We start from the raw sequence: 13,035 nt of genomic DNA, 5'->3' as shown, positions 1-13,035 counted from the left end.
TCAAAATATTGTCAACTGTCAAAATATATTGAACTGTCAGTCCCTATCTATGAGCAGTTCAAATCACCTTGTTACTTTTGTGCCAGTTAAAACAGATGATAATGCAAATGATCCACAAGGGGAAGTTATATGACAGCTGCAGTCCAGAAACCAGTTCATATTTCAGAGACGAGACCAAACGCATACATTCATCTATTTTACCTGCGTGTAGCCATCATGTTCATGTTGTGGTTATTTGTCAGCATCATGAGCATATATCACTCTTGCTTAGGAGTGAATAGTCCTCTGCATGCATACTCTCCTGGGGACATCATTATTGGAGGACTTTTCCCTATACACTCAAAAACCAACCGCACCACACTGCCTGGAGCTATCGCCTGTAATAAGTAAGTAAAAGACTGACTACGAGAGTGTGTTATATGTAAATGACAGTGGAAATTTTATCTGTCTTCTGTTAACTTTTGTAGCTATGAATTTGACGTATTCCTGCATACTCAAGTGATGATACATGCCATCAGGGAAGTAAACCAGCGCACACCAAGAGTTCTACCCAACTTCACCATAGGATATGACATCTATGACACTTGTGGAGATGTCAGCATCGCCATTAGAGCAGCACTCCAACTGTTGAAGAACCAGTCAGACCCTCAGAGCTGCTTAGTACCTGAAAACATTCAGTCTGCTTTATCTGAACCCCAAACAAAGGTGGTGATTGGTGAAAGGTATTCTGAAGTGTCGATAGCTGTTGCACGAATTCTTGCTCTGTCATCAGTTGCCCAGGTTTGTCTTCTTTGTATTTGATATCTTCATTATCTGAAACTAGAAAGACTCACAATTTATCTAAGAATAAGTATGACCTGTTTTTTCATTACTCTGCCAACGAACTTGGTGATGTTATGTGACGATCAGGATACGTTTGCCTTTTAATCTGTTTGTCTGTCTGTGCGCAACATTACGCAAAAACGGACTAATGGATTTGGAAGAAATTTTCAGGGAAGGTCAGAAATGACACAAGAACCACCTCATTAGATTTTGTCAATGATGTGGATTACAGTCTGGATCCTCCGATTTGTTAAACATTTCCGTATCATTGCGAGATAACTATAACTATGACAACAAGTGAACACATGATTGTGATCCTACTACAAATAGACCGCTGCGGTCTTATTGGGAGTTATCCGTCGGAAACAATACAAGGAACAAGTGATTAAATTGTGGGGGTGTTTCCGAGTCCCATAAATTCCCACCATCCGATACATATTTAGGTCACACCATTCGGTATCCATACATAATGTACACATGCATAACACACGCCTGTTTGTGGGTACATCTATATTAAATGGTCACATTCTATGTTGCCGTGATTTCTGCCATGAATTTTTTTCAAGATTTCAGCCATCGGAAATCCCAGAACAGCTGAGCAACCTTGGCGGAGTGTTGCGCTCTCTGAGTGCTTTTCTTGTTAAAAATGACTCACTGTTGAAAAATGAATGGGGAACTATATTAACATGATTTTATTCCTGTTTGCAGATTAGTCATGCATCAACCAGTGAGGTTCTCAGCAAGAAGTACAAGTTCCCCTCTTTTCTGCGAACAGTGCCTAGTGATGCATATCAAACAAAGGGCATTGTTGAGCTAGTGAAGGAGTTTAACTGGAAAACAGTGGTAATTGTGGGAAGCGATGATGAGTATGGCAAGTATGGTAGTGATCGCCTTGAGGACCACTTCATGAATGAGGACATCTGCATTGAATTCATTCTAATCCTGCCTGGTAACTTCAACCAAAACAGTTCATTGCTACCTAAGCTGGTGGAAAAAATCAATGACTCCTCAGCTGAGGCCATCATCTTATTCACCAAGGACACCTATGCTAGAATCATCATGAAAGAAGCTATTGAATCTAAGCTAAACAGAACATGGATTGCAAGTGATACATGGTCCACCTCTTCAAAGATCTCTTCAATGCCACACTTTGAGAGGGCTGGGCAAGTTTTTGGATTTATCTTTAAAAGGAAAGAGGTTCCTGGTTTCAAAGACTATGTCACCTCTGTGTTTAATGGAACTACTAACAGCTTTATCAAACATCATCTGACCCGCTATCCACTTTGCTTAAATCAGTCTGAGGAGAACGAAGAACAAAACTGCTTGCTGACCAACAACCAACAGTGTCTGCACCCCAGCTGTTTGGCAACTCACATTGACCAGGATGAATCATACAGTATCTACTTAGCTGTCCAAGTCATTGTTGAGGGTCTCAGACGCTTACTGAAATGTAGCAACCAACAGTGTGAACGTGGCCCCAAATTTACAGCTGTGGAGGTACAGTAAAGAGATCTTGCAGACCTAAACTACATTGCTACTGTATCACTTTTAGATGTGCTTTTTTTTTTTTTTTTGCATAAGTAGATGACAAGATGCTGTGTCTCTTATGTCTATCTTGTAAATACGAAGCTACAATTAGCAGCTGGTTAATTTAGCCTGGCATATAGATGGTCAGTATAGGAAAACAGCTAGCTTGGTGCTGTCTAAGGCAAGTGTTATGCTTTGATTGTACTCCTTTGTCACTGCACACACGAAGAGCTGGAGACACCGTAGCGGTGTGTCGACAGGATGCTCAGCACTTCCTGTTCATTGTCTACGTAAGGAGCCACACAGTGCATTCTGGTAGCTCCACAATGTGCTTCAAGAGACAGGGCATTGCTTTGCTCGCTTCACATTTGCACAAGTTGTGATCTAGGCTATTTTATGCAAATTAGGGAGTTTAGCCATCACTCACTTCCCATAGAGACTCCACAAACACATTTAAACTAACTAATGTCAATCTATAATGAAAAAAGATGAAGCTGCTGCATGGCTTATTTGTCACCTTAGATTTTTTCAGAAGTGTTTTGGTCAGCTGTTTTCATAATATGGCAGACTATGTTGGAAAGGCATTAGTGTATTAGTGTGTATGTGCTGAATATGTAAATACGAACTACTACATACGTATGGAACAGAGTCCATACATAGAATAATAATAAGTACATGCATCTGTGGTATCTGCCTGCCCGTTCAAAGTGAGAACAATCATGGTTTTATGGAATACAGAATACAGTTTGTCTTTCTTGGGTGTGTTGTGCAGGTTGTTTTCTTGTCTTTTTCTTGCTAAATCAGTCATTGTCTTCACTATTACACTCATAGATTAGCAACAGAACAATGTATTGTCTGATATTTAGAAAATGTACACTACTATTCAGAAGATTGGGGTCACCCAGACAATTTCAGGACAATTTCACACTGTTATCCTTGTGCTAGCATAATTGCACAGGGGTTTTCTAATCATCAATGAGCCTTTCAACACCATTAGCTAACACAATGTAGCATTAGAACACAGGAGTGATGGTTGCTGGAAATGTTCCTCTGTACCTTTATGGAGATATTCCATTAAAAATCAGCTGTTTCCAGCTACAATAGTCATTTACCACACGAACAATGTCGAGATTAGATTTTTGATCATTTTATTGTTATTTTCATTGAAAAAAAAAACTGCCTTTCTTTAAAAAATAACGAAATTTCCAAGTGTGGCCCCAAACTTTTGAACAGTAGTGTAAATATGTGCTACTTACACTGAAAATATTCCAGCATTTTTAAAAGCATCTTCTATGAAGTCCAAAGTATATTTTAAATTTTATAACAGATTGTCTTGATTTCATATTAATTTGGTTTTCTTTATAATTTTCTCCATAGCTTCTCATGGAAATCCAAAAGGTCAACTTCACTGTGAACACCACACATATATTCTTTAACGACAAAGGAGACCCCAGTTTGGGATATGATATTGTACACTGGAACATGTCTAAATCCACGCAGGGCTCACAAATAGGAACTATTGGAGAATACTGGCCCAATGGAACAATCAGAATCCCAGAATATCTTCTTAGCAGCATGAAAAATGTGACGGTGAGGTGAAAGTTTCATCATTTATTTATTTTCCTGAATTATTTATGAATACATTATACTGATTCTGTTGTGTCTTTCAAAGGTAACTGCTTACAACTGCTCTAAAACATGTGAACCAGGACAAGAGATGAAAGTACAAAGAAAAAAATGTTGCTATGATTGTGTGAAATGTACAACTGGAGAGTTTTCCCCTGGAAACGGTATGTGATTGGTTACAAATCTCCCACATCATAAAAATACATTATAATATCTACTGACAGCTGAACAGGTTCCCTTCATAAATGAAAGGCCTCCATTTAGGCAAGTAGTTCCAGGAAATTAGGATTAGTCAAAACAAAGACAGGAACTATGGTTGTGTGTATTTGCATGTGTGTAAAACTGACTCTGTGCTGAGGAGGGTGTCTGATTTGCCTTTTTTTTTTTTTTGGATGACCATCCTCCATTCATCCATTCATTAGGGTCGCAAGGGTGACTTAGCTGACTTAGGGTGAAGCCAGTCTTTTACAGGGCTTCATGGAGAGACAAACAAACATACTCACATTCAATTGAGAATTACCACTAAAGCTCAGCATGTTTTTGGACTGTGGGAGGAAGCTGGACTACTTGGAGAAAATCCACACATGTACAGAGAGAACAGGGAAACTTCATGCAGACAGATCCCCAGGCCAGGACATACATCAGAGATCTGCACTGTAACACCCTGACCCACACATTTGAAGTGAAATTGCTGAAATTTCAGGAAACCTAACAAATAGTAATTGCTGATTACAAAGCATTCCAGTGGCTCTTTGCTTTGAAACTGAGCTACCAAATTAGAGCGATTCAGAGTTTCTCCTCTGAAGTCTATTTGGTACTTTGAGTCGATCAAAACTTAAACCAGTTCGGGAGTGTCTTTCATGCCTATGGCAAACATGTATCTTTGCTATCCATGGGTCATACAAAAAGTATATTCATGATTTTACTGCACTCTGTAAAAAACTTTTTAAAAATTAAATCTACATTCAGTGAGTAAAATTTCCCACCATTTTGCATAAACTTCACTTTTTAAACAATAGCTTGAACATGAAGAAAAATAGTAGTATAGTAATAAAATTATTACTATAGAGTAGTTTTCTGCCATCAATTTAGATTAAAATAAGAAAAGCACTCAGAACGCAGTACTCCACCAAGGCTGCTCAGTCATTGTATTATTTCCAACTGATGATACCTTTAAAAAAAATTATGGTCCACAGCGGTGGGTTTGTAGTAGGATCACAATTATGTGATCATCAGCAGGCAGCTGACATAGTGTTCACTTGTTGTCATAGTTACAGTGACGCTGTGCTGCTATCTTGCAGTGATACAGAAATCTTTAACAAATCCCTGGATCCAGACTATAAGCCACATCACTTCTAAAATATCCTTGTCATTTCAGACCTTCCCTGAAAATGCCATCGATATCCATTTGCGTGTTTTTGAGTAATGTTTGCGAACAGACAGACAGATGGACAGACAGACAAACCAACACCAATCGTCTCATAACTCCACCGCATTCCTTGGCGGACTAGTTATGCAATTTTAAAAAATAGTTTTCTCTTAAGAATTAGGTCAATAGTTGTGAACCTACAACATAACTGTATTTTGACAAGGTTTTATCAGAACATCAAGAAAATCAGTTTACAATGAATTTCAAAAGGACAAAAACTGAAAGGCGTTTTGTTACAAATACAGCAGCTGCTAGTGATTGTACACTGCCTGGCCAAAAAAAAAGTCGCACACTAATATCTTGTTGGACTGCCTTTAGCTTTGACTACGACAGGACTACAAACTCACGAATACTATTAGATATGCTCAGAAGTGGTTCACAGCGGTGGCAGCCAGGGTTTGGAGCAGCGTGCTTTGGGCCTGATGATGGATGGCGTGAAGCAGCAACAGGTGAGTAGGGAAGGACGCCAGGAGGAGGGAGTCGGCTCAGGTGAGTGCTGCCTCTTCTCTGGAGTGATAACCATGATCCAGTGCTGACGGCAGAACGGCAGGAGCAGGTGGGTCTGGAACTGGAATAAAGGAGGACAACGGAGGTTAACAGATCTGTAGTGCAACAAACAGAAAGGCTGGTAAATCAGGCTGTGAACTTTTACGAGCTGTGTCACGATCCGGCACTGAGAGATGGGTGGCGTCTGGCTATATTGCCGAATGGATGAAGCCTGATTGGTTGCATTCCACCTGTTCCTGAGCTGACTGATTGTGGCAGATGGGGAACACCTGTCGCTCCTTCTGCACTGCTGGACTGCCCTAAAAGGAAAGAAGATGAGAGGGAGAGCACTACCTAGGCCTGGCAGCAGCCAGCCTGACACACTCATTCACTGTGGCATCATTTCAGTAAGCTTCTGCAGTGACACAGCATTTATTTCTGTCCAGAGATGCATTAATTTTCTACCAAGATCTTATATTGATGATGGGAGAGTCGGACCATTGAGCAAAGTCTTCTCCAGCACATCCCAAAGATTCTCAATGGGGATGAGGTCTGGACTCTGTGGAGACCAGTCCATGTATGAAAATGATGCCTCATGTTCCCTGATCCACTCATTCACAATGTGAGCCCCATGAATCCTGGCATCGTCATCTTGGAACATGTCCATGTCATCAGGGAAGAAAAACTCCATTGATGGAAAGACCTGGTCATTCAGTATCTTCAGGTATCAGCTGACCTCATTCTTTGGGAACATAATGTTGCTGAACCTGACCAACCCCAGATCATAACCCTAACACCCACAGGCTGGTAGGTACTAGCCATGATGAGGGCATCACTTAATCTGCCTCTCTTCTTACCCTGATGCCCCCATCACTTTGGAACAGGGTAAATCTGGACCCATCAGACCACATGACTGACCACATTTGTTCCTTAAAGATGATGGTTCACCACTATCCTTCAAGGTTTTAATGATGCATTGGATGGTTCTTTTTTTAGTAGGCCAGTAATTTGATCCTTCTGAGACAGATTAACATCCTTTTCATGACCACAGGATATGTCTTCCAACATGGTTGTTTAAGAAATGAGAAGCTCCTCACTGCATCAGCGAGGGTTAAAGAAGTTGCTGCCAGCTGAAACATATTCAACACTGCAGTAATTATCCAATGGAAGGCTCTTACCTGTTTAGTTCAATCCAAGTGGTAATTGTTTTTTTGGCCAGGCAGTGTACAACTTATTTTTACCAGGTTGTGTAAGCAAAAACCATTAATGTCAAAAAAGAGGCTTGCGTTTCGTTTTTAAAAAAAGTCAACAAAATGGCTATGTTTTATCTTATTGTTTTAATAGTAACTATGCAGACAATTTAATTCTACTGTTAAATATTATATTAACACAAGCATGGGAAGTCAATTTTGGTGATTATACAGAAAAACTACAGAGAGAGTATCTATGTTGATAAATGTTTTTTTTCATGTCTTTGGGATAGTAATTGTAAAACATGAATGTATTTTGAGAAATTGTTTGATGTCACTATTGAATATAACAAAGAACAAGGAAGTTTTCATTAAAGGTTGCTCTTCTAAAAATTCCATTCCACCTTCCCTTCTGCAAAAACAAAAACAAAAACAAAAAACCCCACATAAACGTTCCCTTTTTCTAACCCTGCTCCTCCCAAAAACTATGCATGTCTAGTCCGTACATCAGCTTGGACTGTGTTTGTGATTCCACTGCCATATTGTTCATGTTATGAGGCATAATAATGTGCTCAGGTCATGTGTTATGATAAGCTAAAGGGATACTAAATGATAGTTAATATTTGAGGAAGAAACATCTAATTACCATCTGTTGCCAAATGATGATAGCTAAAATCTTCTCTATGATTCCCCAGTGGTGGAACAAGTTACCAAACTCTGCTCAATCTGCAGAATCCCTCTCAGTCTTTAAGAAAAGATTGAAAACCTGGCTCTTCAATGAACACCTTTGCACTTGACAGACTACAAAAACATATATTAAAAAATCCTATTATGTCTGCACTGCCTGTAGGCACCACAGTCCTATTATCACATTTGAACTTGGTTTATGGCTCTTATCCAGGTTGTTTTCTCCTGATTAGATCCTTGCTTATGTTGTATCTATTCTCAGATGTACGTAGCTTTGGATAAAAGGGTCTGCTAAATGAAATTGCAGAATTGTTGCATTACTGGTATTACATAATGCATTCAAAAAAAGTGTATACACTAAAAGTTTCAAATTTTAAACCCTCTATTTCATTAATAGTGTTTTTGAATTTGATGTTCAGATTTAATTCTCCTTGTTGCCCGTCTTGTCTTAAGTTAGTTTTGCCTTCATTTGCAAACACTGCATAACTTTTCTCTCATAGTACCGTGCTGTAATGCTGTAATGGTGATCAGATGCTGTGGCCTGGTACTTCCTCATTTATGTAAAACAAAATCCATCCATCCATTATCTATACACCGCTTATTCCTCACTAGGGTCATGGGGGGGCTGGAGTCTATCCCAGCTGACTCAGGTGAAGGCAGGGGACACCCTAGACAGGTCACCAGTCTGTCACAGGGCTACATACAGAGACAAACAAGCACTGTCACATTCACACCTACGGGCAATTTAGAGTAATCAATTAACCTCAGCATATTTTTGGACTGTGGGAGGAAGCCGGAGTACCCGGAGAGAACCCACGCATGCACAGGGAGAACATGCAAACTCCATGCAGAAAGATCCCGGGAAAGCCGGGACGCGAACCAGGGATCTTCTAGCTGCAAGGCGAAAGTGCTAACCACTACGCCACTGTGCAGCCTAAAACAAAATCTATTTTTAGGTATTTTTCACATTGTCCTTATAAAGGCGTTTTATTCTTCAAGATGAATAAGTCAAATTTAGTTTCTTTCCTTGTGCAGTTAAAATTGCTTTTCTTTGTTTTTCTCTGCAGGTACGGAGTGTAAGCGCTGTGGTGTAAAACAGTATTCACTCGAGGGACAGAGGGATGCGTGTTTCAACAAAGCTGATGAATATCTCTTTTGGTCAGATCACTTCTCTATCATTTTGAATTCCTTTGGGATCTTAGGAATAATTGTTACCATTGGGTTCACTGTTCTGTTTGCAATCTATTCTTCAACTCCTATTGTTAAGGCAGTTGGAGGTTACCTGTGTTTCTTGGAACTTCTTTCCCTGCTGGCCAGCTTCTGCCTTACCTTTGTCTTCATGGGCAAACCCACCAAGGCCTCATGCTTTATATGCATGCCTTTCTTTTTCATAGTCTTTTCCATCTGCATCTCCTGCATTCTGGCGAACTTGCTTCAGATCTTGGTGGGCTTCAACTTTCATCTGAAGTTAGGATCCTGGATAAAGAAATGTAACCGGCCGGTGGCTGTGGTGACCATCGTCTCTGGGGTGCAGCTGGTTCTGTCTGTGTCATGGCTGACCATAAACCCACCAACTCCCACAGAGCTGCCATCAAATACGACCATCCTGCACCAGTGTGAGATTAAGACCCGTGGGTTCATTTTAGCCATGATAGCCTATCAGGCTCTTTTGGGCTTTATTTGTTTCCTGTTTGCATTCAAAGGTAAACAGTTGCCAGATTTATATAAAAATGCGGTGTTGATCTCTGTCAGTATGCTGCTGATTTTAATCATTTGGGCTGTCTTCACCCCACTTTATCTCACTCTGACAGGGAAGTACAAACCAGCCATTGAAAGTGCAACCATTCTCATTTCTAGCTACAGCATCCTCGGCTGTCACTTGGCCCCTAAGTGTTACATTATGGTGTTCAGAAAGGAGCTGAATAATGAAAATGCCATCACTGAGTACATCAGGAAATATTATGAGCAGAAGGGGGTGGCTGTGGTGAGATCATAGTTCCACACACATATCCATAACGTCTTCCCGTGGTGAAGTTGTAGCCAGCGTGTCTCTACTGGACAATTTAACATGTTATTGCCCACAAAATGCCATGTTTGACCTGAGCTTAATCCATCCTTTTATTGCTATTACATTTTAAATCAAAGGCTCAGTATATCTGGAACTGATTCTGACCTATTCATTTTCCAGTGTAATATCTCTTGGTTGACAGTTGTGTGTGCAGCCTTTTTAGAACCACTAGGTGTTGCTAGAGCACCAGCATCACACCTCTCCCCTCACTTCCCTGTCATTTACAACCAGAAAGCTTGTGCATTAGACATGCACTGAATGGCTTTAACAAGTTCTCCTCAGCTTGAGTAGCACTATTTTCAGTGGACCTGTCCTCTTTCTCTCTGCTACTGTCTCTTCCACTCTCTGTGTGTCTGTTTCCACAGAACTTTGGATTGAAGTAGACCCATGGACACATCGACTGTTTTTAGTCTGTCTCTTGCAAATTTTTAATGTAGGACTTGGGGGCACTGTAATGCATGTACAACCAGATCAGCTGCCTTGCCCAGCTGACCTGGTCATGTGGCAGTATAAAAACTACTTAGGAGGAAATCAGCACAGATAGATTAATATTCTGTGGCAACAGACTAATAAGAAAAGTACAAAGTGGTGTATGAGGACTGACGTGTTTGATTTGCTGCCCTTTTCAGAAGATCACAATCTGTTGGACATGCGAATTTGTCACCCTGACTCTAAAAATATTAAATAATAAATTATCAGCATGTGGGCTGCACAGTGGCTTGATGGTTAGCACTGTCGCCTTGCAGCTAGAAGATCCCTGGTTTGCAACCCCGCCTTCCCAGGATCTTTTTGCATGGAGTTTGCATGTTCTCCCTGTGCATGTGTGGGTTTTCTCCAGGTGCTCTGGCTTCCTCCCACAGTCCAAAAATATGAGGTTAGTTAGTAGTCTAAATTGTCTGTAGGTGTGAATGCAAGTGTGACTGTTTGTCTCCATATGTAGCCCTGTGATAGACTGGTGACCTGTCCAGGGTGTCCCCTGTCTTCAGCTTAAGTCAGCTGGGATAGACTCCAGCTTCGCCGCGACTCTGATGAGGATTAAACGGTGTATTTTCATTTCATTTTCATTTATTCATTTATTTTTAAAATGGGACAATTCGTATTGATCTACATTTTCATGTAAATATGATAGATTGTAGCCATACGGCTAATTTCCGTCTCAATTATAGATAATGGATGGATGGATTATCAGCATGTACACCTACTTAGTTCAGTTTATGCCCTTATGCCCATAATTCTAACCAGGTACTGGCAGACTAAGGAGAGAAAGTTGAATGTAGCCACAGTTCACACATGCTACCAATCTGTGTGCCTATCAGTGTACTAATTCATTTACACTGACTGCCACAGAAATATTTTTCTGTGCTACATGACCCTTTTGGGTGGCTCTGCCCCCTTTGACATGGTATGTGATTCCTTAAAAATGAGTAAATGAAGACAGCAGTGTGACACGTACACTACTTTCTGCTAACAATCCCAAAATACGAAGCATCTGACTGACAAGAGAGAGTAATAGCTAGTGTGGTTCTGTCACACGTAAGCAAAGTCTGCCTAGAACGTGAAGTTGAAAAGGTTCCGGCTTGTCTTCATTACAAACTCCTGCTTCACAGTTGTTGCTGTCACTGGTATCATGAGATAATTAGTTAAAAAAAAGTTCAGCTAAACTGCAATCTTGCTTTTTTCTTTTGAATTTCCAGTGTATAAAGCCATTTTATACACTTGACTAAATTAATATAGGTGTGATTGCTTTTTGCTTTTGACCAACCTGTTGTGTATATATTCTTATTTTTTTCATATTTTTTCATATTTTTGTTCAGATACATGTGAAACAAATATGTCGGACATACTAATGATCACATTGAACAATATTTTGCAGCTTTTATTTAAGGAAATGTTACACTATATATTGCTGTATACTGTCAATAAATGAATCGTAATTGTTGTCAGTACTTTGGCTCTACATATCCCACCATGAAATTGAAATTAGAAGACAAACGCAAAGAGCTGTTTTGGAATGTTTTTTTTTCTGAATTATAACCTGAAGCAGGAATATGTCTGTTACCTGGATTTTGTGTCATATTTAGATCCCTGATTTTTTGATATAACGCATCTGAAACATTCTTTTCAGCCAGCAGGCTCAACAGTAGCATTAGCGGAGGTGTCTTCCTCTCTGGGGAGGGAAGGGGGAAAAGGAAGGACGGCAGCCTGTTGGGAGTTAATGAGGGTGCTGGGGGTTCTCCTTGCAGATGGTCCATAAACTTGAGGACAGGGATGAACGTAGGCAAAATGGACAATTTCTCAGTAGCTTCTCAAGTGTGAAATCTTCTCCTGAACGTTCACTGTGATGGAAATGTAACTGATAATTTGACACAAGTTTCTCCACTATTTGAAAAATACCTGTCAAAAATGTAGCACTTCAGCAGCAGGACAGAGATGGATGGGAGAGCTAAGGGTTGCAGTTTCATGCAAATGCAGGCCAGTCATTCAGATTTGACCAATTTCTCTTCAGAAAATGTGACTGTCATCCTGTCTCCAAAGAAACCTGTACATTGGCAAAATGGAGCTCAGCAGTGGAGCACTTTTCTCCACAAAGGTTTCAGGAAGTAGGTTCACATTTTTTGCTGCTGAAATGGTAGCTTTTGTATCACCAGAAATGCTTCTTTTCCACACATACACTACCATTGAAAAGTCTGGGGTCATTTAGAAATGTTATGTTTGAAAGAAAAAAAAAATTTCAATGAAGATAACATTAAATGAAAGTCTAGAAATGCAGTCTAGATATTGTTAATGTGGTAAAAGACTATTCTAGCTGGAAACAGCTGATTTTTAATGGAATATCTCCATAGAGGTACAGAGGAACATTTCCAGCAACCATCACTCCTGTGTTCTAATGCTACATTGTGTTAGCTAATGGTGTTGAAAGGCTCATTGATGATTAGAAAACCCTTGTGCAGTTATGTTAGCACATGGATAAAAGTGGGAGTTTTCAGGGACATGGAAATGTCTGGGTGACCCCAAACTTTTGAACGATAGTGTATATTTTTGAAAAGACATACTTTAAAATACAATAAACTTCTGGTAAATGACTGTTATTAACACTGTTACAGCTGCTGGTGGATGTGTGGTTGGAACTGTGATTGATTTCAGCTGGCTGAGGATTGAGCACCAGATCCCACCTGGCACTCATGAGGAGTAATTAGCCT

The 13,035-nt window shown here is 40.1% G+C and overlaps 1 protein-coding gene across 1 annotated transcript; it reads left to right on the top strand.

Moving 5' to 3' along the window:
• Positions 1–216: 216 nt before the first annotated feature.
• On the top strand, positions 217–12,270 carry LOC111571078 (G-protein coupled receptor family C group 6 member A-like). The gene is made up of 6 exons (XM_023274152.2): positions 217–386; positions 468–780; positions 1,531–2,319; positions 3,727–3,939; positions 4,022–4,139; positions 8,835–12,270. Exons 1-6 carry the CDS (start codon positions 217–219, stop codon positions 9,761–9,763), a joined length of 2,532 nt encoding a protein of 843 aa, XP_023129920.1. The 3' UTR covers positions 9,764–12,270.
• Positions 12,271–13,035: the final 765 nt, after the last annotated feature.

The sequence above is a fragment of the Amphiprion ocellaris genome, chromosome 20 (assembly GCF_022539595.1).
Source record: "Amphiprion ocellaris isolate individual 3 ecotype Okinawa chromosome 20, ASM2253959v1, whole genome shotgun sequence".
In the NCBI taxonomy this organism is placed as follows: domain Eukaryota; kingdom Metazoa; phylum Chordata; class Actinopteri; family Pomacentridae; genus Amphiprion; species Amphiprion ocellaris.
This window is presented reverse-complemented; position numbering and strand designations above follow the sequence as displayed.

Bases quoted from the DNA above. Each gene is read 5' to 3' on its own strand.
- LOC111571078 (XM_023274152.2), top strand. From the start codon at position 217: ATGTTCATGTTGTGGTTATTTGTCAGCATCATGAGCATATATCACTCT. The intron at 781-1,530 runs GTTTGTCTTCTT...TCCTGTTTGCAG, and splicing joins CTCTGTCATCAGTTGCCCAG to ATTAGTCATGCATCAACCAG. The intron at 4,140-8,834 runs GTATGTGATTGG...TTTTCTCTGCAG, and splicing joins AGAGTTTTCCCCTGGAAACG to GTACGGAGTGTAAGCGCTGT.